The sequence below is a fragment of the Empidonax traillii genome, unplaced genomic scaffold (genome assembly GCF_003031625.1).
Source record: "Empidonax traillii isolate 1590-97213 ecotype Southwest subspecies unplaced genomic scaffold, ASM303162v1 scaffold187:size1931383, whole genome shotgun sequence".
In the NCBI taxonomy this organism is placed as follows: Eukaryota; Metazoa; Chordata; class Aves; order Passeriformes; family Tyrannidae; genus Empidonax; species Empidonax traillii.
Window position 1 is genome coordinate 1,614,183 of NW_020955380.1, and position 27,266 is coordinate 1,641,448.

At 44.9% G+C, this 27,266-nt stretch overlaps 1 protein-coding gene across 4 annotated transcripts in view; it reads left to right on the forward strand.

The window, feature by feature from the left end:
* Positions 1–27,266, forward strand: part of IP6K1 (inositol hexakisphosphate kinase 1) — a 35,236-nt gene that overhangs the window by 4,663 nt on the left and 3,307 nt on the right. For 3 of the 4 annotated variants that reach the window (XM_027886388.1, XM_027886387.1, XM_027886390.1), the window contains 3 exons: positions 192–291; positions 24,034–24,379; positions 26,721–26,931. In XM_027886388.1, the coding sequence (XP_027742189.1) occupies positions 24,157–24,379; positions 26,721–26,931 (434 nt within the window). In that variant the 5' untranslated portion in view covers positions 192–291; positions 24,034–24,156. The remainder of the gene's footprint in view (positions 1–191; positions 292–24,033; positions 24,380–26,720; positions 26,932–27,266) is intronic. The other variant, XM_027886389.1, reaches the window with a different exon arrangement.

A 27,266-nucleotide genomic window follows, 5' to 3' on the forward strand; every position in this document is an offset into this window, starting at 1 on the left:
GCAGAGAACATCTGTCAGAGCCCAGAGTGGCGACTGAGAGCATTTGCATCCTGAAAGGAACTCGCTGTGAATTCTGGTCCCAGACTGGAGGGAAGGTGTGCTCTCGAAAGTTCTGAATTGATGAGCAAGTAAAGATCTATATAAAAGCTAATTTAGCACTTGCTAACTTATTTCCATACAACATCTTGCAGGCTGACCTGCTTCTGGGGTCCTGCTCCCTCTTGATTGTGAGAGGTTGGGTCCATATTCCAGTGACTGCTCAGCCGAAAGAGCTTGGGTGACATCTCCAAGGTAACTTTTTTCTGTTTTGCTCAGTATACATATGCAGCCACCTTAAATATCATGCAAAGAGAAATAAGCTGCTTGCTTTTTACCTCTCCCTATATAATTTTACCCTTTGAGCAAGGATATGTAAATGTGGTTTGTGGGAGTTGTGTTCTTATCCTTAAGGATACTGCAGGAACGCCCAGGTAAGTGCACTAGCACGAAATGGAAAGCTCAGTCCTGTTCATTCACCAAATCAGTGTCAGTTCTTTGTAATAAGAATTAAACTTCCAAGATTTCGAAGCTCACTCATGCTCTAGTAATTCTGGCCATTTAGGTGGCTCATTTGCAGTTGAATCACTTTATGATGATTTAAGAACTCTAACGATTCTGTTTTTTATTTTTCCTTTCTATTCTAAGGTTGGTTTGCTGAAAGTTGATAAGGCTGACTTGATAGGCTTCCAGGCTCAATGAGGTTACTTTGTGCTGTCCTAAATTTGGAAGAAAGTCTAGCATATCTGTTTTCTCCCAGTTCTTTGTCAACAGAGATATGACTCAGTAGTAGTACCTGTGGTGTAGGCATGACTGAGGCAGACTCAAATGACCTTGTTTTATTGAGGCATGGCGTGTTTAAATAGTAGCTGTGTCACACAGATGGTCTGTGTTAGTTTAAAGTGCAAGAGGTAATGATCAAAGATGCTGAGCTCCACAACTACCTTCCTGGAGTAGGGAGAGGAGACATGGTGCCCTCTCTTCAGGGGATGCTCCTGTGTCTTTGTCACAGCTGACTTATACTGATCTAAAGATGGGCTACTTACTGTATAGCTCATATATTCTGTTCTGACATTTCTTTTTTTTCTTCCTATTCTGACCTGTATTTTCCCCATTTTTTTAAACTTCCAGAGTGGGTTAATGCAAAATATCACATGATGTTTACTTCCAATTAACATTGTTCGCTGTTGGTATCGAAGTATTGTCAAGCATTTCCAGAAGTGAGTTTAGAAATCTTAGGAAGGGCACAAGAAGATAGGGCTGGCTGTTTGTTCTGTGTCCTTTGACAGTACTGTCTAAGCAGCTTAAGCACGTGTGGGGAGGCAGTCATGATCTCATTACAGCTAACTATAGGCGATAAGCAGCTTTGAACACCAAAATCAGTGCACCAGTGAGTGCAGATGTCAGTGAGTTATTTAAAGCAGGAAGGATCTGGGAGAGAAGCCTGGGGGCTACATTGTCCTGTGTCTTACTCAGTGGCTCAATCAAACCAGAGAGAAATTTCCATGAAATTGCTGGAGCTATTGCAGAAGATGAGGTGTGGTGCTCTTGTGTTGGTTTGAGTGCTGTTGTGGGTTGTGAATAAAACTGGTGAAGGACCGGAGCTCTGGAAGGAGCTCACATCACTTGCTGCCTGGTGGAAGGTGTATTTCACTTTTCCAAACTCTGGTCTGTGTGTTCTGTTGGATTCATGGGCATTGACTCTCATCCCACAAACATATGGAAATAAAAAAGAACTTCAGTCTTTTGAGTCTGTCCCAAAAGAATTGTCAAAGCTCTCTGAAGCTCGTTTTGTGTTGAAACTCTACATGTGCAGGTTTTTTTAGATAGTTTTTTAAACACCTCTGCTCTACCCATCATAAAACCCACATTATGTTAATCTTTAAACTGTGGATTTTACTTAGGTTTAATGTGACACTATACGAAATTGTTATGGATCCCCTTACTTTTGCAAATATTGTCATGGTTTGCTTTATTTTCCATCGGAACCAAATATTGTGTGTTTTCTTATGCTGTACAAGTGGCATTGGACATAAATCTTCCTTATGTAATTGAGGTCTTAATACTTCACAGTTCACCTAATAACAAAAACCAGTCCTCCTAAAGTTCTGATTTGTAAATGCAGCTCGACTCAAATATTCTTTGTTAAAATAGTTAAGGGTATCATATCATTCACCAACCAAATGTAAACCAAGCTCTTTATTCACTCCAGTTAAGATATCTTCCTAAAACCTGGCATTTAAGGATTACAGGTTAGATTGTGAAGTGTTTCCAGGCTTTGTGGTTTTGGAGTTCATCCTCTTGTGACATGACAACCAGAAGAAATTTCAAAACCTTTTAAGAATTCTGGTAAAGGTCAGTGTCCCTGGGTAGCAAGCTTGGCAGCTTGACTCTTGCAGAGCACTTTTGCTTTCAGGTTTCCTGTCATTTGCAGTTTTCTTACAATTCTCCAAGAAGAGAACTGTGTGTTATTTCCTACCTATACTGCTTATTATTTTGTTCCTTTCAGCCTGAGAGGATATGCTTCTGGCACCTGTTATCACACTGTGTTGATCTGGAGGAGAAAATCAAAGGGAAATTTGTTTTCCCTAGGTATAGATGACCCATGATATATTGTGGCTGTGAGAATACATGTGATTTAGCAGACTTGTTTTGTAGGGGGGGAAAAAAAAACAAAACCCAAAACAAAAACCAACCTGCAGTGTGGCCTTCCAGCATCTTTAGAAGAATTGGAAGTGTGAAAACTCAAGGTAGCTTTTATATACTTGACAGAGACATGACTTGACAAAAAACAAACTTGCCATAGTCTGTGTGACTTCCAGAATGAGTGTGTGCTGTGCCTTTTTAGCATATGGGGCAGAAAATTTTTACTTCTTATATATGTGTAGCTTTTGCACTTAATAGTTAGATGCAAATCCATTTGACAATAGATCAGGTTAACAAATTATTGCCTTTTGGCTTTGGCTTTACAGCTCTGTTACATAACCAGTGGCCTCAGTTGCTGTAAGTGGCACTCAAGAAAGCCTGTTGGAAAGAGCTTTGAGATCTACTTCAGCAGCTTAACATTTAGATAAGATATTGGGAATTTGTGACCTGCAGAGTGTTTACAGGGACTTGTTTGCGACTGCCTCAGCGAACAGGAAGTTAAATATAGGCTTTGTTTGTCTGATCCTTCACTTCATTGGAAAAAGAGGAGTTTCTTGCTTCAGAACAGAGCTGGCTGGTGTGGTAGAGCATTTCAAGGTGCCTGCTGCCCAGTGTCAGCATGTAGGGAGAGTAATAATGATTTGGTGTATTAAGGACTGCTTTGGAAGGTGCTTGAGAAATGCAGTGGGGTAAACTGTGTTCATGGACTGCTTCTTTGGCATCTGTGAGCTCCCTTCTCCTTGAGTTTTTCTTTTGCAAAGCCAAAGTCACATTGAATCCTTTGGAAGTGTGAGCTTTGCTAGAAGAAGGCACCCAAAGGATGATTGTGCTGGCTTCTGGTTAGGTAAAATGATCTTGCAGACATTTTTAAATGCCAGGTTTTCGATTTTGCCCTTCAAAACGTAGCATCTTGCCAAGCTTGAAGCTGTGGCTGACTAGCTGACCAATTCATGTGTCTCCTGAGAAGATAGCCTCAGGTTCAGATTGCCTTTCATTTCCACACAAAGGGCTGGGCTTCTTGTTAATTCTTTGTCCTTTACCTTCCAGAGCATACTGCAAGCCACAAAACAAGCCCAAGGTATTTTAACAGCTTTAAGATTTCCAGTATGAGTGATTGAGGGCCTTGCAGATTATGCTGATCCCCAGGAGAGTAACAGGATAACAAAAGGCCCAGATCAAAATCCCTTCTGTGACCCTGAGTTTTGTGTCATGTGTGTTTTGCCATATTAGATTTTTTAACGTCACCAGGGATGTGAGAATGTCCTTGTGTGAAGTTCTCTTCAGAATTTTACCTGGTTTCAAATGAAATTACTACCTTAGCTTCTGGTCCCATCAGATTCTGTATCATATATCGGGCTTACTTCTTACTTATTACTAGTTTTAACTTCTTAACCTCTTACCCATTACTTAACTTGTTCCTACTTATTACTAGTCTTAGTACACTGTCTAAAATATATTAATGACAGCGTTTGCTATTTTCTATTCAAAACTTGAAGACCAAAATGTTGCCCTTTGTTCCTTCCTTTTTTTTATGACATTGTTTACTTTCTTGCAGCACCTGCACTGTGTTTTTTTTCTCCCCTAACACAGAGGTCACTTTTTTTCTGTTTACTTCTTTGTGTTTTTAGTTTGGTTTGTTTAGTGGGTTGACAGTACAAGAGAATGTACTGTATACAAGAAAGTACCAAACAAAGGTATATCCTCATGGGGAAAAAAAATCACAATCAAGTTTCAAGTTGAGAAGTTTATAGCTCATTTTTTCTTGCCTATGACCCTTAAGGGTCATCTACTTAGGAAAATTAAACTGATATCAAGGAGGGGGCATGGATTTGCAACGTGATTATGTGACTTTAACTCCCTGTGGACGTGCTTATAAGGTCGTTCCTGCTACAAGTGCTTGGGACAGCTGCATTAATCAGCATGTACATCCTTACCTAGTGCAGCTCTGCCAGTCGAATCCTGTAATGTAGATACAGTTACCGTGATAAAATGACACTTTTAAATTAAAGCTTGTTTTGCTGGGGGTATTGAGAAGGTAGACAGTGATGAGTGCTTTATTTGTCACTGTGACTAGCACATTTTCCAAGGAAAGAAGAGGCCCAAAATATGTCTTTTTCAGCTGAATTAATTTTTCCCTCAGCAGTGTGAAGCTTACAAGGGGTTGCAGTGGGAGAAGAGGGCATCTGCTCTCAGTTGGTCATAAAAGATTTTGCCTCTTCCTACAAACCTTGCTATATCTATCCCAGAATCGGTGTCCACTCAGCGTAGCAGGGCATCTGCTGTTCCCTTTTCTCATACAATAAATTAAGCAGTGTCCTGAGCACTGGTGTAACCTGGAGTGCTGTACAACTGGCTGTCTTGCATTTCTCTGACCTTTTTCAGATGCTTAAGAAAGCCCCAGTTTTGTTGAGTATCAGTGTCTCAGAACTATGTTAGCAGAAGAAAGCACTAGATAATAACTGCTCCTTGTGCTTTTGGCACAGAACTTGTTTACCAGTGAGTTTGTTTGGATAATCTTGCTTTTATGCTCTTAAGTCTTTCTGTGGGACTGATAGGCTCCCAGATTGTCTTTTTCTGTTTCTACAGAAGAGTTGCTCAAGGGTTTGGATCTTCAGCCAAACAGCACCACATTCACTTGAAAGAAGTGCCCTAATTGGAGTCTGTATTAACAAACACAGTTCAGTTGTTGGTGGACCAGGACACAAATTCTTAAAATCTCGAGCGTTTAATTTTCAGGTAGGACCAAGTGGAAACGAAGTGCAAGGAGGTCATGGAAAGTGAAGCGATCACCCAACTGCAGGCTTTCAAAACAGTACAGAGGATACTCAAGTAAACTGTGCCTTTCTGAAATGCTGTTTTGCTGCTGGCTGAAGTACCCCAGGACTGCATGGTTTTGACCAAGATCATTGAAACATGCAGTGGAAGCACCAAAGGCAGTGGCCTATTCCTGGTTCTGTTTTTCATTTGGATAACCTCAGGTGGAATATGACTGTCTAAAGAATTTGTTAGTAAAATCAACTGAGCACTTTGCTGACCCGTTGGGCTTCAGTGGAGAGATGTAAGAATTGCTGCACTTCTCCTGGCTCTAAGTGTTTTACCAGTGTTCAGACAGAAGCTGTGCTTTCTGATAAAACCCCGTGGTGCCATTTGGGGCCTGCCAAATGTAAGTGTTTTCAGCTTCCCCGTGTAGAAAACGACAAGTGTAGCTGAGGCAAAATGTTTGTTCAGCTTTCTCTTCGCAGTAAGACAGGGAAAGAGAAAGTTTGGATGTGCGTGCCCCTCCAATCACTCTCGAGCACCGTTGTGGCTGCTGAAGTACCCTCGTCTATCTCTGCCTGCATATGTGAGATTAAAGTCCTCTTGGGTACTGAATTTCCAGCTCTCCTGATGCCCTCAAGCTGTTAGTGTCTTGCCTTCCATGGAGGGGTAGGTGGAGCTTATTCAGACGATTTAATCTTTTTGTTCAGAGCTGCTGTTTGTGTATCACCTGCCATCCTCATGTCAGGGGGCTACTCTGATGTGGTCTGGGGATGGCAAGAGGCAGAGGTAGAACCCACACCACGGCTGAGCAGTGTTTGTTTCTGACCACAAGAAAGGGGATGGGTGTAGTACCAGTGTTTGCTTGTTTGGATCTTAAGCTCGTTCTCTAACAGCACCAGTTGTGCTGAATAGGCATTGCCACAGATTTCTTGAAGGCAGAGATCCTGTAGTCCTCAGTTAAGAGAGCCAGTTGCTTGGAATCCCCTTATCTAGCACTGTTCATTTCCATATAATTAATTCTCAGACAGCTCAGAAAAAGGGCAGTGTATAGATCTGAGGAGGAGATGGATCAGAGTGGTGTCAGAGCCCACAGGGTATCACAGGAATTCTAAAGCTGCTTTACAGCGAGCTTGAAGTGAACCGAATCAAGCACTGGTTTTCAGAGGCCATAAGGGTGAGATCAGCTTGATTGTGATGGATCTTTGTGGCAAGTTTGTGTTTGGCTTTGATGCGTAGCTCTTAGACTTGATAGGTTTAAATCTAGATGTCCTAATTCCTAGGAAACAAAACATTTGTGCTGCTTCCTGAGTACTGGAGCCAGTTTCTGCTCCTTACCAGCTGACTTTGCTCTCCCCTCCCTTTGCACGGAACATGTTGTTGCTCACAATGTGCTCCTTGGATAGAGAGCGTCTGGATCTGCTGCAGGATCAGCCTCTTCAAAATGAGAAACATCTTTCTTCGCAGATCCCAAATGGCTGCTTAACAGTAGCTGTGCTCCATTCTTTTTGCCAATTCCCTTCTCCTTGTCACAGCTGGGAGTGGGATATGGGGTCTTGGCTTAGCTTTCCTCCTCTGTAGCCCTCTTGCAAAGCAGAGACAAAGGAAAAGTGTTTGAATATCTGTTGTCTGCCTAAGTTTCCTGAGTAGCAGAGTATTGCAGGACTGCACTCTGGAGGTGAAGAGGAAACTGCAACTCTTTTTTTTTGAAACTATTTTAACACTGGGACACAGAAAACTGCACAGATAAACAGCAGTGGTAGGAAGAGGCAAGTGGGAGAACTTTTCTTCTCTGTCCCTAATGAGGCCTGTTTGTATTTTGCGTTTACAATCTCAACACAGATTCGTGGGGTGGCACATCACTGCAAAGGGATTTTTGCTTGAGTCAGGTCTCAGTCAGCAGCTCAGTCGAATGTGGTTTCCATAACTTGTGGGAAATGTTTATGAGCGGTTAATGCCTATCATGCAAGTTTTGCTGCAGTTGCTCTATTTTCTTTTTTATTATTATTATTTTTTTATTTGGGGGAAGGAAGTAGTGGAGCTGTTGGGGTAAAGGACGGGGAGCCTGCATTGCGCATCTGCATCGTGACCTGAGAAGTGAATCAGCTTAGTCATAACACTTGAGCTGTAGTGAGCTGTCCGGCCATTTTCTGGCAGGCAAGAATTTCTGTCAGTGGCTTCAGTGTGTGAGTGAAGAAAATCCGGTTTGAGACTGTCTCTGCTGCTGAAGGAGATACTCTTAATAATATCCATATCTTTGCTGAGGGCACTCGTGCTTGAGGCAAAAGCTTTCTCTGGTTTTCCTTTTGTTGCTTGCCCGAGTAAATAGTTTTATCATTGAAAATAGACACTGAAGTTTTCAAATCCGCGTTGTTCCCAGAAGGGGGCAGGGGAGACTTGCGAGTTCTGGAGTTTGATAAAGTGTACTTTTGTTTGGTTGTGTGACACTTCCGTGCCGGCTTCCAGACACAGCGGGCGCTGCCGCCGCTCTGGCAGCGGGAGCGTGGCACGATGAGGCGCCTGCTCAGTGCCAGGAGCCTGCAGCAGTGACCCAGGCTGCAAACCTTCCGTGTCTTGGCTCTCCTTTCTCTTGGGGAGCGTTAGAACAGCTTTAGGTTCTCTCCCTGCAGCTCCCCCTCGTCTGATAAACTGAGGTGATACGTATGTAAGAACCGTGAGAGTGTGGAGTCGTCGTAAAACTTCTCCGTTTCTATACCTAGAGCAATCTGGCCAGTTGGCATCTAACTGGGTGAAAATCCCAGTTCCTTATTCTGTCATCTTGGATTCTTCTTAATTAAAGCTGAAGTGTCTCCATGAAACTTCTCTTAGGGATTTTTAGGAGGGCCTAGGTTTGCTCTTTACAGACCTAACTTCCATTTCCTAAATACAGTCAGCCTGGCCAACAGTGAGAAGGGAGGCTGTTTTGCCAAATATTTTAGAAATGGGGTCATGCAACTCCAGCAAGTTGATCTTGCGTCTCTACAAGGAGACCTGTGGTTTCTTTGACATCCTGGAATACAAACAGAACAAACTCAGCCTTGTTGGTCTGCATTTCTGTCTTTGAGTTGGAGAACAGCTACTTTTTCTCAGGAAGCTCTTATTGCAACATCCCTGATAATTATGACATAACTTCTACCTCTACACCACCAGTAAAAGGCTAAACAGAGACTGCTGAATGAGGGGGCTTGGATGAGTGATGTAGAGACTTGCTTGAGGTATTTGGTGCTTTTTATGCCTGACTCTTCAGCAGGAAGGTCTCCCAGCTGCTGTGTTAGGAGACAGGGTTCAGAGAGGAACCAGCAGTCAGAAGCAAATGGCAACAGAGTGGGGAACTCTGGCAAATGGCAACTTGAGAGAATTTGAGCCATGTGAGCCATGGGACCTGATTGTGCTGAGTCTTGGCCATCTTGGAAAAGTCACAGAGGTGATGAGGCATGTCTGATCACTTGTCTTCAAAATAGACCCAAAGGATAATCCAGGGTGGTCAGACCCACTTCAGTCCTGGGGACAGTCAGGGGTCAGGTCTGTTTGGGACACCTTTCTGAGCATGTGAAGGAATGTGACTGGGAACAGTCAGTATGGATTTACTGGCGGTACGTTGTGTCTGACGCACCTCATTGTCTTCTGTGATAAAATAATCGGATTTGTGGATGAGGAAGAGCACTAGAGGCCATTTAGCTTAAGTTTACTGGATGTTTTGACACTGTTTCCCACAGTATTCTTGTGTGCAAGTTGGGACATTACAGTCTGGATGGGTGGAGCATGAATTTGAGCACATCAGGGAATTCTGAAGAGTAAATGGAGTCAGAGGCGGATGAACGGGTGATTCATAGAGAGCTCTTTCCACACAGCAGGACATTAGCTTCTGAAAGTAGGCTCTTAATCAGTCTTTCTTTTCCTCCTGAATGTCATTCTTTGCCACAATGTGATAAGAATGGATGGAAGACAGTATTTAAGACGCTGTCTGGTTGAAATTCATCAGTCTGGCTCATTATCAGTGTAGAAGATTAATCTGTCTTTTCTTGAGGGGGAAGCTGGGGGGGTTCACATGAATGTTTTTCCAAGATTACCTTGTTTTGTTTTTCCCTCAGTCATGTGTGCATATGTGATAGCCACTGAACTGTAGTTAACTGCAATATGTGGTAGTTTTGGAGATTGCAGTCACACCTGTGGAGGATGTGTTTGGAGTGCTGTGTGGTTTGTAAGAAGAAAAACAGTAGCTCAAAACAGAAAGTAATTTTGTTTTCAGCAGGTTTACAGCCTCTTGGGGTTCAATAGACTTTCTAGTATGAAAGGTGAACTGGAGGTTTTCTGTCAGTACAGATCTACTGTGTACTTTGATTTCTCTTCACTGTTCCTGAGATACTAGAGGGCATCTGATAATATTTTTCGGATTACCACTGTGGAAAGAACACCGTTTCATTAGAGCTGGACAGGCTCAGATTTATATACTTGTGTCCATGAAACTGTAATTGAAAAATTCAATGTAGGATGCTTGCTTTGTTTTTTTTTTTTTTTTTCCTTTCCATCATTGCTGTTACTGCCTTGCTGCAGCCAGTGGTGTGCTTTGGCATTAAGAATTCAGTTCAAGCTATCTAGTGTGGTAGTGTGCTAAATTAAGGTGCCAGTTATGAGCAAAGAGGTTAATGGTCTTACATAACATTGGTCTTGAGGGTTTTTGTCACTGCAGAATCAAAAATAGCAATTAGAAGCGTGCATTTTTGTCCTAGTTGTGGATTTTTCTGTGGAGATCAATTATCTGCAGCAACTGACTTTTTAATCAAAGCTGGGTTTTTTTCTGTTTTAAAAGCATCATAATTCAAAAGTTGAGAACAGACACTAAAAACCCAAGTTTACCACAAACTGCTTATATTTGTCTTTCAGTTAACGGTCTCCTGGAAAGCTGTAGATCATTCTTATTTTATCAGAACTGCCTAAGAAATGTAATTTGAGCTCCTCTGCATTTATGGCTTTTATCATAATTCTTCACGAGTTCAGCTTTTGTGCATCTGTCTTTAACCTTGTAGTTTCTCTGTACCGTTACTGGTTAGAACTCTTTAACTCTTGGCTTCACTTTGCTGTTGCACTGTGCAGTCTGAAACAGCCAAGAATGTGGAGCGTTCTTACAGATGCATCTGAAAGATCTGTTGTGTTAACCACATCCTTTTTTTTTTTCCTTCTGAGAACATTTTACCATTTGTTCCAAACGGAAACTGCCTGTATCCAGTGGGATTAGCTTGTAAGTGTGTCTAATCTCACCCTAAATCTCCATTCACAAAGATGCTGCTTCCTTACTGGCAATGCGTTCCTTCCTGTTAAGGTTTCTTCTCTTCATGTCTTGAGTCTTCACATTCTGTGTAATTGTGAAATTCGTAATGCATTTTAACTTTGATTACCTTGTGAAGGAAAAATGCGTATGTTCAACTGCATGGCAGCGTGAATTGCTTTACATCTGTGCACTATTATGTGACAAGGGAAATGATTTCTGATTATGTTGTCTAGGGATGATTCAGGACTTGCTCTGTAGACTCCATTCAGAAGTGTCCACATGGTGTCTTGTTGGAAGGTGGGGGGGGGGAGGGACACAAACACAAACCAAGAGAACAGGGCAGGGGGAAATTGTCCTCAAATTTTTGGTTCCTGAAGATTTGTGTAACTCAGTGTGCTGCATTCTGCTCCTTGGCTTTCCAGTGAAGGTGCCAGTGTGTTCTTGCAGGGCATTCATTGCTGCTCCTCACTTCTTGACAGCTCATCCGGGCTTAGTGCTCGCCGAGGCTCTGGTTCAGTACATGAGCTGTGGAGCTGTGAACTGCATTCACTGGACTTGCCCTGATTTTTTCCTCTGTGATGATCCTGTATTCAGTCTTTCCTTGATTAAATGTCTGCTTCCAGGGGGAGCCAGCAGCCTGCATGTGCAGATAAGCTGAATTGGGATTTGAGCAGGGAAGCACTGGGCAGGCTTGCAGCTGGGTGTGTGACAGCCACAAAGAGCCCCCTCCAAATACCACTGTCTGTGGCTTTCCCTTCTTGCATTAGAGATTCCATTTGAAGTCGAGCAGCGATCACATAAATTCTTTTAATATCTCTTTGCTGATAGGAACAAAGAGACAAGATGTTATATTAATGTGTAATATTGGTGGGCCAGTAGCTGAGCTGAAGTCTCCCAAGGGTAGGATTCATAATCCTCTTAAAGGAGAGGAGAATCAAAAGAGGCTTTGGAGGTCACCTTTTGTGGGGTGAGAAACAATCCCTGTGCAAAGCTCTGCACCTCTGTGATCAGTTCCTCTCCCTTTTTCCTATTTCATCTCCCAGCAGCGGAAAATAGATCTAGATGAGTGCTGCAAGAGTCTTGACCCCTGTAGAACTCCTCCTGCCTCAGGTTTGACTACCTGCCAGAAGACAGCTGCGTGTTTACGGGTTGATAATCTTGTGTGACAGTGTTATGAAGTCTCACTGTATACAGATACTAGTCTGTTACTGGTGAGACACTCAGAGCATGCTTTGATCTGAGTGGGACCATGTGCTTCTGCTTAGCACTGCAGCTTCAGCACAGTTTTACATTCACCTTGTATTTTACTTGTATTGGAGAGCTGTGAGAAAATCAGATGCAGTCCTGAATGATCACTTTAGTATATTTTCTGAATGTTTAAAACTCCTTTAATATTAATATTTGATACTCAAAGAGCAATGCTTTCAATGCTACAGACTGTCATGGGTCAAGAATTTATTAAGATGAATTTCTTGACTGAGATTTATGATATTTGAGCAATTTGTTGGGACAGAGATGTAGCATTAGCTCATGAACATACTGTTTTCTTTGAAAGACTTACTTGTTTTGCAAGATTGTCCAAGTACAATGGAAACTTGCTGCTTATTCAAGAAACGGCCACAGCTCCATCTCTGAATTTTGGAGGAATGAATTGTGTATGGAGGTGACCCCGGCTGTTCTTTGAGTGTGCTTGTCCTCCAGGTGGAAGCAAGATGACATGGAGTAGTTGAATTTGCTGAATCTCTTGGGGCAAAATTGGGTCTTCCAGGGATTCCCAGTTTGATCAAACCTGTGTCTAGAGGGAGGTGTTAGAAGCAGTGATGAGAACTAGCTACAGCAGATGATGATTGTGAGAAAATGGGTGTCAGGCTAAAGTCATGGAAAATGCCTTCTGGATAAGGGAAGTTCTTCTAGGAAGACCCTAGAATGTCACTGCCGTTAAGGTATTGCTGTGCACAGCAGATGAAGGGTAGGTACTACATACATGTTGGCACAAGAACCCTTGCATGGTGAGACAGGGGACAAATTACCGGTTCCAGCTTCCTGTCACCTTCAGTGTCACTGCAACTCCATAGCTTCGCAGCAACTGCTGCAGTGGTTTCCTACACAGAGCCCTTTAGATGGGTCAGTTCTTTCTTCCTAAAAAACTCGGTTGTGCAGAAGTGGTCAGCTTTCTGAAGTGACTTTCTTAATAGTTTAACCAAGGTAAAGAGAGCCTTGGACATAACCCAGGCAGCAGTTTCTAAGAATTCTTTGTTGTTCATGAATCAGTGTTGTTTGTATAGTGTTGTTGTCGCTGTTCCTCCTGGCTTTGATCCCTGGTACTGCTTGCACATGCTGCTGCCGTTTGTCATGCCCTACTTAATCACAACAGTCTGTTTCTCACTCTCCCCTATGTATTTCAGTATCTCTTTTGCTCTGAAAATAGTGCTGGTAGCAAATAAATTAAAGATTTATTTTTGAGGAAATAGGGCATTTTAAATATTAATGGTGTGTTGTGAAAGATGAAAACACGAAAAATTAGATTGCTGATTTTTTAATGCACAATTTAAATCTTGAACAAAAGTGATTTTGTATAACTATTATGTAGTTTTGTTGTGATATTTTATGTATTTTGAGTAAGAGAGCAGCTTTGCAGTTGCTTGAACTTTTGCCTTGCTTTGGTTCCCACTTCTCCCATCTTTTGGTTCTGGGGGATTGCTGAATCTCATGGTCAGTTCTTTCAGGGACCTGATCCATCTGAAAACTAATGGCTTTTTGTGTTGTTGCATATATTGCTGCTCGGTTTCCTACCAGAGTGAGTATTTAGTCTGCTTGCCTGCAAAAGTGCTGATGCTGGTGTAAAGGAGATGTCAGGAGAGGTGAGAAAGTTGAATGATCTCTCTGCTGGGAGTGACAACTCTCGTCTGCCTAATGTCGGGGTGAGACTGTTCTCAGCGTGTGGTTGCAGGGCAGTTGGAGCTGGATGGAATTGGCTCTGCTACTCCTGTGCCTGCCCTTGCCCTGCTTAGTGATTCTCCCCTTTTACTTTTGTTGGGCACTGGCACTAAACCAGTTCAGGAAGCCACACTGGCGAAAACAACTTGTCTTTTTTTTTTTTTCCGGGTTAACTTTTTTGCCAGGCTGGTTTCTGAGCGGGATCAGTGAGTGCCAGTGCTGACTCAGGACAGACGAGGGGTTTGAAGAGTGCTGACTTAGATTTACTTAAGCTGTGATGGAACTGTACCCTCAGATGCATGTTAAGGAACAAAGGGTAAGGTTTGCCAAATAGCAGTTTTTTTGGTTTTGTGTGTTTTTGTGGATTCATGTGGTGGCATCTATAAAAAGGGCTGCTGAACAGCTTAGGGACTGTGCTTTCTGCCTTCTAGAGCAGACACAACAGAAACTGTAGAAATCTTGTTTCCTGAAGCTGTTTCATTAACATGCTTCCTACTCTGTTCTAGAAGTCACACATTAATGGTTATTCAGTCTTTTTTGCCTTGTTTTCAATGAGAAGGCCTTGCATAGTGGTGTCTGATGTGGGTACCTGTCACCAGCTGAAAACAGAGAACTGAGAACCAAGCCCTTCCCAGTAGGTTCCCAGTCAGCCATCAGATAGGAAGTACTTTCAGTTGGTTTTGTTTCAAACAGTATTTGAGCTGATAATTTGGGAAGCTTTCAGTCTGTTTCTCTCATGGCCAGTTCTAAAGTGGACTAGCATGGCATCATTGCTTAGTGCTTATTTTGGTTTTCAGTATTTCTTTTCGTATTTCCCTGTTCAAATGAAAATTCAGCTGCAATTGGAAGAGTTGCCAAAACTGCAGATAGGCTCCCCACTCTTTAAATGTCAGTCTTCAAATCAGTGGGAATTTGCACATCACGTAGGCTTGCTTTATTTTGAATGGAAGATCACCAAGGCAGTTAGTGGTTATGCAATCTCTGGGAGAGTTTTGTTACAGAATTTGGCCCAGAGCTGTTCATTCGCGTTAGTGACTTGGTTAGTCATGTTTTTATATTTATTTCAGCGTGCAGACTGCAAAAATGACATATAATTTTGGACAAGCAACAGCTCGAGGGAGATCAGTAGCTCAGGATATGCATCAGCGTGACCTCATTTTGTCTCATTAAAGAGACCCTCCACTTGGTTGGAGGCAGCAATAAACTCCCCTACGTGCTCAGTTTAGGAAGTGATCCTGTTCTACAGCAACCGTGGAACAAGAGGTGAGCTAGGAATGCAAACCTTGGCTTCAGGCACAGGGATAACCATCAGGCACCTAGTGCTGATACAACTGTTTGTACAGCTGCACAATGGATGGGGGATCTGACCTGGGCTGAAAAGTAATCCTTAAAAAAAACAAAACAAAGCGCTGGTTTATTTTTAACTGTGATCAGTTCCCTAATTTGATCCCTAATGGTGAGGCTGCAAACGGTTGTACCAGCGCAGCAGGGTTGAGTGGGAGGGTGCTGTTCGTGCCAGTGCAGCTGTCAAAGGACTGCCTGTGTAACCGTGGTCTGAAGGAATAACCAGAGGAGGAGTTAGGCACTGATTTGGCTTGATCAGTGCTAAAAGGAATCTCAGCATAATGTTGGGTGGGCTTTGAGAAAGCCAAGGCATTTGGATGGAGCTGGTTTCATTGTGGAGCATCACTGTAAAGAGCAAAAAAGACAAGCAGTTGTTTCCACCCCAAAATCTGTCCTGTTTTACCAAACCAGAGAGAACATGGTGGATGAATAAAGTCTCAACACGCACTTTTTCCTTGTGCAGACCGAGCTTTTGATGTGTGTTTTATGAGAGGGCTGGAGGCCTAGCTGTTCACCTAGGTTTTCTTCCTTAATTCAGTGTTTTTACATGTTCTGAAAGCAGAGAAGAAATTATGAAGTGCAGGTAGATTAAACTTTTTTACCTTATGTTCAATTTCAAATAGACTTTATATCTTAGATTTTTGTGTAGGTCTTGTTTTTATCTCTTTTGTGTTTTCATTTATCTTCCCTTATTTTCTTGTGAGATGGTGGAGGGCAAAGAGCCAGAAAACCCCCCCTTCTTTCTCTGGTAGCCCACATAAGTTCTAAAAGTGTGTGCCCTTGCTCTTGAGTCGAGGGGGTTGACTGTTTTTCCTGTTGCAGAATTCTCACTTTGGCATCTGTGCTTCGCTTTCTGTGTGTGGCAGGTGTAAGATGCAGCACATTGACTGTTCCTTTCAGTTCCTCTCAGTCACCCTCTCAAGCCTGAAAACGTCTTTTATTGCCACACAAGTACTTCCTTTTTCTGCAATTTTTGGTGGGTTTGCAGGTTTCCTCTTTCTTACACAAGCTGGGAGCATCTTGTCCCATATTCCCACCAGCATTCCAGGTGTCTCTATTGGCTAAGAGCCTGAGGGGCACAAGGCTGAGATGCACAACCCTTTCTCCTTTTCAAGGCTGTGTGGAGGTGTGAGTGGGAGCTCAAGCTCCAGGGGTGTTTGCACACATATGTGATGACAGCATCTTTCAGCTTGCAGGGCAGCAGTTACTCTGTAGATGATTGGGCCATGCTGACTTCCTTGGCTCTGGCCTGACACCCCTAAGGCCTTCTGGGGCATTTTTAACGAGGAGAAGATGAGGTAAGGACTTGGGAGGTGGCAGTTTTTCTCTTCACCCTGAGACCTGCTTGCCTGATTGCGGTGGATTCTCCCCTGTTTGGTGGGGCTGCCCCAGCACTGAGCAGTCCTTCTCAGTGCCGTCCACCCAACCAAGCTCCCACAAAATCACACCTTCCCCTTCTGTGCCAGCAGTAGTTGCTGTGCAGTGTGTTCGTCCTCTGTTCAACACAACCATCACCAGCTCTGACTCATTCTCTTGCTGTCAGCAGATTAGCGTGTGGTGCGTTTACCTGCTCGCCTGTCCCACCTTCCAATGCTGTTGAGGTTGTAGAATTTGGTACCCACAGCTGGCATGAAAGTTGTGCACTTTGAACACTGTTCCTGAACGTTCCTCCTGGTGCTGAGCTCAGCACAGTCATTTCATCACCTTGCTACTGAGCAGGCATTTGGGTGGAGTTACCTGGATGATTGTGCAGAACTTCCTTAGGGCTGTGTGGCTTATTTAAGCCTCACTGTTGGGGAGGAGGCCAAGATTTGTGACTAAAGAGCAGGGATGCTTTATTACCAGCATTAAGGAAAACTTCAAACATAGTATTTTTTGAGGCAGGAGGTGAAATTGTTTCCTCTGCTTATTCAATCCATAAGTTGAGTTACAAATTCTTTCTGAGTTAGTTTTTGAGTCGAGCCTCTTCAATGGGATTGGTGTGATTTTTTTTTAATTTTATTTTATTTTTTTCCCCCTTTCCCCCTGCCTTGCTATGAATGCAAGGATTAGAGTTTTCTGCCTGTTGATGAGTTTTTTTGAGCCCTGTCACTAGTGGGAATTCAAGGAATGTCTTTTCTCGGTGGGTTGGGTTGATTTCGTATTGGTTTTGATTGTTGAAAGTATGTTTCTTTCTAACTGTCTCTGACCACTGGATTGGAGAGCTGTGCTGAACAGCAGCTTTTGCATTGGAATAATTTAAAAATAACCTGTATTCAGTGGAGACTTTTTCCTCTTTGTAAATGGTAGGAAGAGAAGCCAGAAATTAGCTCACAGAATGCTGAGCAAATAAGACCTCACAAGCATTGATCTTCCCTAAGCCCCTCTCTAGAAAGCACGTGTCATAATCTCATCTCTCCTATAAAATGCAAAGCCGATATTGGATGACCCTGCTCTCCTAGGCACAAGCTTGGAAGAAGAAAATCTTCTGGACTGGTACCGATAAAGCAACCTTTTGTTGTACATGTTCGATCAGGTCTTGCTGCTATGGAAACTCCGAGGCTTGGACTGCAGCCAGTGCTTCAGAACAGAGAAGGAAGGTGCCCTTTCCCACTGAGGCAGGGTGTATTTGTGGCAAGGTGCAGCAGGATTCACCAATTCGACTCCATCTCACTCATCCTCCCTGTCCGCTGGAGAGGAAGGAGTGGTGACAGCCAGACCAGGGCTGGACCTTCCTCCAACCTCCCCTTTGCAGTGACACTGATAGCAGTGACAAGCAGCCTGTGCCCTCCTGCCAATGCACTGCATTTCTCCAGGGAGGAAGGGGAAGCCTGGAGAAAAGAGCAGCAAGGGAATCAAATCATACCATGCCTGTTACGTGCAGTCCTGTCCCGCTCCCCAGCCTGATCTCATCGCAGTAGTGCCAGCTTGTCCAGCATCAGGACAAACAGGAATACAAGCTGGAAGAGGGGCCATTTGAGCCCTGGCTTTGGTTACCCTCACTTACAGACAGCTGCATGACAGATGCTCACAAAATGTTGCAGAGTACCTGCTCCGTGTGTTGCTGAACGTGACAGACCTTCCCTGCGCACTGTTGCGTGCTAAGGTTTGGTGTAAAAAAAACACGCAGGGAGAAGCTACCAATGTAGCGTGCCAGGGAGAGAAAATGGCTATTGTTTGTGTCCTGGGTCTGGATCCCTAGCAAGGACTTCCAGTACCTCATTCCCCCTGGAAAGCACGCCATGCTTTATGCGTAGGTGACAGCAGAAGGGCCTTTGCAATTCTTGCTGATCTGGCCTCTAAGAAGAAAGCCTTGTTTAACCCCAGATCTAGGCACTGGCTTTAGCGAGTGGTTTCAACATTCCAGCCAGAGTTAAAAGTGCATGGCTCAGCCTCTCTTTCTTCAGAAAGAGCTGAAAAGGCTTGGCTTCCGCTCCTTTCTTAGGAAGAGAAGAGGAGAAAAATTCCTGGTCTTGCCGGCTGCTGGCAGAAGTGCTGAAGCTTTGTGGTCGCTGTGATGGAAGTACGGCACAAATAATCTGTGTGATGGAAGTACAGCACAAAGAGTCTGTCGTGGTTTAACCCCGGATGGAAACTCGGCCCCACAGCCGCTCTCTCACTGCCCTCCCAGTGGGATGGAGAGGGAATGGGAAGGGTGGAAGTAACAAAACCTTGTGGGTTGAGGTGAAAACAGTTAAACAAGTAAAGCAAAAGGTGCGTGCACAAGCAAAGCAAAATAAGGAATTAACTTTGTTCCCGTGGGCAGGCAGGTGTTCAGCCATCCCCAGGGAAGCTGGGCTCCATTGCTTAACAGTGGGAAAACAAATGGTATCACTCCAAACATCTCCCCTTGCCTTGTCTTTGCTCAGGTCTGTATGCTGAGCCTGACACTGTATGGTTTGGGATATCCCCTGCGTCAGCTGGGATGTTGCCCCCCACTTCTTGTGCAGCCTCCTCGCTGGTGGGGTGTTGTCAGGAGCAGAAAACGCCTTGACTTTGTAAGCCCTGCTCACCAATAACCAGTCAGAGTTGTTTTCAGCACAAATCCAAACCATACTCCCTTACAAGCTACTATGAAGAAAACTAACTTTCCCAGATAAAACCAGCACATTCTCTTCCTTCAGATCTCTAGAGGACAGAAGCAGAGAGTACACCTAAGGACTTTTACTGCAAGCTTAATTTTGGCTTCCTTACTGTAGGTTCAGTCAAGCTCTGTCTTAGAGTAGAGCAGGCTCTTTCCTTGTGCACACTTCAGCAGTTTGTGCATTTGTGCCCTGTAGTTGAGGCAGGAAGGGTATTGGTGAAGGAAGCTCAGCTCATGGCACAGGGTGGAGTGTGCCCATTTGTAGCTATTGTCCTCTCCATGCCCTTCTTCATTGCATTTCCTGCCCCAGCTTCACTGTTGGCATTCTGTTCCTCAGCTGGCATTCTCCAGCAGCTTTTCCTAAGACTTCTGTTTCACCTTTGGTGCATGTATGTGGATTGTATTCTGCTTCCTGGCCTCGCTCTGACGAGCCACATTTGCCGTGGTGAGAGCAGCCCATTGAAAAGGGAGTATTTGGTAGTAGTTCAAGTGTTGGACAAGATGCAGGGGAAGGCTCAGGATTCAGAGCTGTGTGCTTAAGCAGTCTGGGAAGGTTTGTAGCTTCCTGGATACCACAATGGCCAAATGTTTCTGGTTACATCCTAAGCGTTGCTGGAGGTTCTTGGAGAGCTGAGTTCTCTGCCCAGGTCCCAGGGCTCTTCTCCATTTACTGCTGACTAGACAGACGTGTCTCAGACCTGTGGGTCAGCTTTTTTGTGCTGGGAAGTTGATCTCATAGCACAGTGGGAGACGCTTTCCTTTTTTTTTTGTTCTTAGTCTGGGTTTTCTTCAGCAGAAAGCTGGCTCACCCAGTCCAGCCTGACTAGAAACCACCTTGCTTTTCAGCACAGATGCTGGCTGCTGCTCCTCTTTGCTCACGAGTCACCAGGAACCCATTGGCCAAATGCTGTAGTCCTCTTGCCTGGTATGATCGTGTTTTCTGTTCTTGTGCTTTGCTCCTGAGTGCTCTGAGGTTGTTCAGGGAACGTGCAATTTCTGCCATCGTGACGTTGAGGTCTGTGTTCGTCCCTCGCCTGTGGCCCGGCTCCAGAGTCGTCAGTGGCCATCTGCCTTAGCTTCCCATGGGGCCTGGGGCTGGCCACAGTCTGAGCAGGGGCTGCAAAGGTGGATGTGCAAGCTGCTTAGGGCAGAGGCACGAGCCAGCAGTGCTCAGTGCAGGCAGCTTTCTTACTGTGTGGTGCGTCGCAACTTAAAATGTTTGTTCTTTTTATTTAGGAAAATAACTTCACTAGTGAGTCAGGAAACATTGCCAGCATTCCCATGCAAGACTGCTTATAAAGAGCAGGAGGATCAGCATCGTGGTGCACTCTGCAGTAATTCTCACACCCATCTGCCTTCACCTCTCATCATGTGGTGACCTTTGAGGCTGAGGTTTCTGACACCTTAAGTTGCACCATCAAAGAGGGCAGGTTTGGTGCTGGTCTGGAAAGACACCTGTAATTTTCAGCCAGGGTTCAGTAATGTTTAATAGGTGTCTGGCTGAGTCTTCACTGTGTCTGTGGAGGGACATACTCCCTATTGGAGAGTGATGTCAGTTTTGGGGGCAGGATTTACTCCACTTAATGGTTGGGAAAAACAGAGTTACCTTGTGTGTCTTCCTGAATTTTGTTTGGAAATGTGCTTTACTACAAGAAAACACATCTTATTGCTGCTCTTTATGCCCATCGTGATAAAAAGTGTTTGAACAGTGAGGTCTGCAGTTCACATTTGGAGCTGATACGCTGACAGACAGATGTCTAGACTTAAATATTGTAGAGCAAATTCTCTTCCAGTACAAGAGTCTTTAACTGGGGAGGATAATGAAATATGGGATGTGGTATGTCCTTGAGTAGTCATGGATAACTCTGCTCCTGAACCTCATCCCCCACATCTCCAGAGTCTGGCTTGATGGGAGATCTTGTCTCACAGTCTGCCAGAAGGGGGGAGGCTAAACTGGCCTGGATGTTTTACTGCTGTTTGAGCTGTAGTGGTGGTTTTGGAGGATACCAAAGGATCTGCTTGGATGAACTGGTCTCCCTCAAACTGTTTCTTGGACTGTGCTCTGCATTTTGCTGTTTAATTGGAAGGATTCTGAATTTAATAAGCTAGCTAAAATAGTTGAACCCATGCCTTTGTTTAACAGATGAAGGATGAGTAATATTTAGGACTTCAAATAGTTTTCTGCTTTATATTTGTTTGAAACTGCTGGAATTCTTCTGTCTTTATTTGTGGATAGTGTCCATGTTTAGTAATAACCCTTTACTTTGAGTTACTTTGATAAAAACCACTAAGCTTTATCTGAACTATAAAATGTCTGTTCCTTAAGTCCTGTAGACATCTTGCTCTTTAAAAATGTTGCTTCTGAAATGCTGCTTGCCACAAAGAATTTTTTTTTCACATTTCATTTGTACATGGGAAAATACTACTTATATTGCTGTTTCTTTAGAGTGCATGGATGAATGTGTGGAGCAGTAACTGGGTTTCGACTCTCTCCCCACTTCATGCCCAACTCCTTCTCTTGTCTCACAGCCTCAGAATGTTTTGTTTCTGTGACTGTCACTTCTTCCCAGGATGCTTGCACATCCAAAACTTGTCATGTTGGGTTTTCTTGGGGGTGCTGGGGCCCTTGGCAGTGAGCCCAGGGTATTTGGTGGCTGCAGCGATTTTCCCAGGAGCTCTAGACCAGAGGGGAACACTTGAGGGACTTGGCAGAGTGGGTGGCTGTTGTCCTCAGAATGATTCAGGTGGCATATGCTTCCTGTTGCTCACTTTTAGGAAAGAAGGCTGCTGAAAGTAGGATTCAGATCTCTTGCTTTGATGACCGAAATCTGCATGTAGCCTACAGGTGAGGCATTCCTAACTGAGAACAGTCACTCTGGGCCTTGGGGGTGTTTGTGATCTCCATCTGAAGTTAGTGAAGGGGTCTGCAGCTAATGAATCTGCTTAGCTAATGCCCCTGCTCCAAAGGATGGATAAATAGTAATTCCTTCTGTCCCTGGCAAAACTGAGACCCTGAGACACTTCCAGTGAAAACTGAGACTTGTACCAGACCTGAGAGTCACGTGCGTGTCTTCTGAGTTTGCCAGTTACTGTTGTCACACTTGCAAATCTCTTATTTCTCTTGTCCTGTGAAGTTTAAACTACAGGAAGGTGTGAGTTAAACTCGTCCTCAGTATTGTTTGGTATAACTGAAAACTGCTTTAGTCACTGGCAGAATAAAAGAAACCAAGTCCAAGATGAAGCTACATCAGGAAGGAGAGACTTAAGTCTGTGGTGAAGCATTTGTCTGGAGTCTGTGAAGTGCTAGCCTGTTGCAGATGCTGGCACCTCGTTTGTTCTGGGATATCAACTGCCTTAAACACAACCAAAACATCTCTGACCGAAGCGTCTGCAGCTGAAAGTTCTTCTTGTTGATAAAGCGAATAAGCGGGATTATTTGAGGGATACCTTGAATAGATTTTGATACCAGTTGCTACAGAGAGGGACCATCTGTGGGGTTTTTTCCCCTCCTATTCCCTGGCCCCCGCCTTAAAAGCCAGCTGAATATTCACATTGTTCCCCTTACACTGCATGTGGTTGTGTGGTCGTGTAACCACAAAAGGAAATGTTTTCTGTCGGGTCAGTGAGATGATTCAACTCAAATGTACGTACACTCATCCTATCCCAAAATCCAGTGCGAGGAAGTGAGCGGGAATGTGCCCATAGAGAGAGGGAAGCATTGTCCTGTTGCAGGGAGCTTTTGGGTTAGATTGGGTTAAGCGTGTTATGAAGGTGTCAGCCCTCCTTTTGAATGCCTTGAGCTGCATCTCTGACATGCTTGAATTGGAGGGGAGGGAGCAGAGCCCGTGTTCATCCAGAACTTCCCCAGCTATGTGGTGTTGTGTAGCTGTGGAGACATCCCGTGGCCAGATGAGGAACAGCCTGAGCTGTGTCCCTTGTTCAGGCCTCCAGGATCCCTCAGTTCTTAAATTACTGCCCTTGGCTGTTGCTGTGCTAAGAAACTGGAAATGTGATGCATTCGGAAACTCTAGTCACCACATGGTTCTTGTACCAACATTTGGATAACTCATCGTTGAAAGGAAATCCTGTGGCATTTTCCCCAGCAGTTTCAGGATCAGCTGTGATCCAAGCTGGAAAGGGCAAATCATCTGGAGAGAATTTGGGCAGCTTGACTTTTCCATCATCCTGTTGCTGTGCCGGGCACTCTGCAAACATTAAAAGAGCATCTGCTTCTCCAAAGCACTTGTAATCTCATTTGCACTTAGCAATGTGTCTCGCCTTCCTCTAGAGCTCAGGGACTTGTGCATGTAGGTGCTGTGAATGCATCAGGAAATAGCTGTTGTCCTGAGGGGTTGGAGTAATAACGGAGAGAATCTGAGAGGAATCCATCGAGTTACAGCATACACACAGTGACAGGATGAATGTCCTACTCTGAGAAGCTTTATGTCAGTGCTTGAAGGGAAGTGAGCAGTAAAGGAGGAATAGTGTGAGAGTGGGGGGTGAACAGAAATTATTTAGTTGTTTAGATGTTAAAAATGCAGATGCACAAGGAGTGGAACTCAGGTTCTGAAAATGTTTGTTCTGCCTGTGTCAGTCACCGTTAACTGATAGGCAACTGTGGGCTTGGTTTTAATTGGGCTGCAGCTCACAGTTAGTGCTCCATTATCACACTGCCTTCCTGATAAAATGAACGAGGAAGGAAATAGTATTTTTTAAAGATGTGAGACTCAGAATAGCCATATCTCCTCCCTTCCCTGTCTGCTGTCAGTCCTATTGGAGAAGTTCTGGATGGGACTGCCTCTGAATTAGTGTGTGTTTACCTGTAGGATTAAAGACGTGGTGAGGAGCATGCTGGAACAAGCAGGATGAAAACAGAAGAGGAACAGATATGGATATAAATAAATACGAAAAACTCTTCCAAGTGAACAGGGAGCGAATGTAAATGGTCCTTTATTTACAGGAGTCTCTTCTACTCTTTCAGATCACTGCAAGGGATCAGACTGCCAGGATTCCCCCCCTGTGGCTGCCTGACTGCTGCTGAGCTACCCCTCCCAGCCCATGTGGCTCTCCCCATGCTCCAGGAGTGCAACTGGTGCTCAACGCAATGTGTGTTTGTCAAACCATGGAAGTGGGCAAGTATGGCAAGAATGCCACTCGCTCTGGAGACCGGGGGGTCCTGCTGGAGCCTTTCATCCACCAGGTGGGCGGCCACAGCAGCATGATGCGCTACGACGACCACACCGTCTGCAAGCCCCTCATCACCAGAGAGCAGCGCTTCTACGAGTCTCTGCCCCCGGAAATGAAGGAGTTCACACCCGAGTACAAAGGTGAGGCCTCTCGTCTGTCCACAACACAGTTACGTGCTTCAGGGAACCTGCCCTGCCATTTTCCTGCTATCTTGCTGCCTTTTGGTGTCGTTTTATTTGTTGCTTATAACTCTTTTTTGCAGGCTAATAATTTGATAGGAACATTTGGAAAGGAGGAAGTTGTGTTTTTTTTTTTTTCTTTTTTCTTGTAGGCACAGAGTTAAATCTGTTCCTCTTTCAAGGCAGAGAATGTGCAGTGTGACAGTTGTAGTCCAGAGCTTAAGGTTATGGATGTGTAACTGAAGTAGTTTCATTACCAAGTTATTGTCAATTACAGCCTTGACCTTGAGCTAATGAAGTTAGATCATATACTGAGCGTTTGCACATTCCAGTTCTGTAATTTATTGCTTCCTTATTCCATCTCTTTTATGGGCCTGTTTCAGCAGGCTGCTGAAGCAGGAAACATGGCTTTCCCAGCGCTGAGGTGAAGCCTTGTCCCCAGCTGCTTTGAAGGAGTGGAATTTTCCAGTGCCTGTGCTGGTGTAGGTTGGCAGCTCGGCTGTGTCTTTCGGAAGCTCGATACGCTTCCGGCCACATGTGCTCATGTTCAGGATGGTGGTGCAGGCAGGTCGCCTTCTGGGGGGCTCAGCATTCCTATTCCCTCTGTTCTTTGTCTCCAGGTGGCACTGGGGGAGCAGTGCTTCACGGACAGCTGGGCCCACCATCTGCTCGGGAGCACTTTGGATCTGGCTGCAGCCTGACGCTCTCAGAGCAGTGTCAGTTTACCTATCGGTGTCTGTGTGCAGGTCATGCATCAGGGATGCAGTCCCCCAACAGATGGGTCCTCTTGTACCCTCCAGCCACTCTGGGGGCCATGCAGTGCTCTAGTGTGTCCCATCAGGAATCCCACTGAAGCCTGTGTAGTTCCTAGAATCATGTCAGGCTTTCCTAGGGAGGTGTTTTTGTAACCCGTGAAGCTGATAGTCCAGATGGAGACCTGTCTTTTTGAAGCCAGATACTTCCTGGTAGCCTAAAGGCATAGGATGTGCACCTCTACCCCAGTAAGGGATTTAATCTGGAGGTCCTGTGCAATTTCCTGACAGTCCCAGAAATTGTTCCTGCTGATCTGGAAGTGAGGCATATTGGGGTGATATTTGCTGTCTGAGCACTGAGATGTTACTGTAAGACTTCACAGAAATATCTCAAGGAGCACGTGCAGGCAGCCAGAGCACTTGAAGTGGCCTTTATGTAGTGACATGCTGGAGTCCTGAGCTGCTCTGGAGTTGTGTTTGAGCTGCCTGAACTTTGTTAAGCATTGTTGTGCAGATTCAGAGAGAGGAAGGACAGGAACACGATGGTCTGCGTCAGCTGAGCAGGACAAGGTTTCCTCACAGTTGTGATGAATCATTTGATTCAGTGGATCTCTCATATGGTGCTCCTGGCAGCTGTTCAATACTGGTGACAAGTTAATGAAATATTTTGTCATTGCACATCAGGAGAGGGCTGATGGCCTCGTTTTCGGGGCTGGAGGAGTCCCAGATATGAAGATGTCAGTTGTAATTGGAAGTGTCAGCTGTCCTGCTCTGTGGCTGACCAGATAGATACATTCTGAGTCTGTGCTGTGAAAGATCTGTACCTTCCCTTGGACTGTGGTGCTTTCCAGGAGCCTTCAGAAGGTGATGGTGGGCAGGACACCCACAGTCCTGCTTGCCTGCACCTGGCAGTGGTAGTTACACTTGTATTGCTAGGGAGCCCTGGGACTCTAGCCCTGCAGATCCCTTTTCTGTGGGACTGGCTGACCTGTGATAAGAGTGGCAGGTGTCACCTCAGCCTTAGGGCTCTGTAGTTCATAACTCTGATGCTGGAAAGCTCCTCTAGCAGAGAAAGCACAGTCCTGCTTGGCCGCTGATGTCCCTGTAAACAGCAGGAACGCTTCTGCAGGACATAGGTACTTAACCAGAGAACTAGATACTTACTTCGTATGCTTCACTCCCATCAGCATCTTGGCAGACTGTGCTTGACTCCCTCCAGCTTGACGACATTTGCTGCAAGACTGAAGGAAGGAAATAATCACACCCTCAGCCTACCAGCTGCACTTTTGTCCTTGTTTGCTGTGGTGGCAGAGCTTCCCCTGCTGCCACTGACCGTTGGCTCAGGTAGCAGCACAGAGAACTCTAGGGGGGTTTTTCCTCTGTGCTGTGCTGACAGCAGTTGGGTTCTTGTAGTCTTAACCCCCTTTTCTTTGCTCTGAGTTTGCTCTGCTGCTCTGTTAGCTGCATTTTCTGGTCCCTGCTGCTGAACATTTGGGTTGTGTATTCTCCCTGCTGGGAAACAGAACTGACACGTCGCTTCTGCCTTGCAGGTGTGGTTTCTGTCTGTTTTGAGGGAGACAGCGATGGCTACATTAACCTGGTGGCCTATCCCTACGTGGAGAACGAGGCTCTGGAGCAGGATGATATGCCAGAGAGGGACCAGCCCCGGCGCAAGCACTCGCGCCGGAGCCTTCACAGGTCAAGCAGCGGCACCGAGCACAAGGAGGAGAAGCCTGGCCTGGCCAGTGACAGCACTGAAAGGTAAAACTTGGAGTGCCAGCACGATGAGTGGGAGATCTCTCTTCCCCACTCCTTTGGTTGAGGATGTTTTGCACTTCCATATGGCGGCCAGGCTGTCACGCATTTGGTAGCCCGGCATGTTGAGGCACTGCAAACTGTGTCAGGAGTTTTGCTGGGTTCAGGACCAGCTTGTCCACGTGAAATGTTTGTGACACAGGATAACCCTTGGCAGTGTATGAGATGTGGAACCAAAGCATGTGGAACAGATTCAAATGCTTCTCCAGAGGTTTTTTCCCAGGCTACTTTGAATATGGGTCTCTGCCTCCTCTCACCAGCCAGAGCTCCCTGAGAAGCAA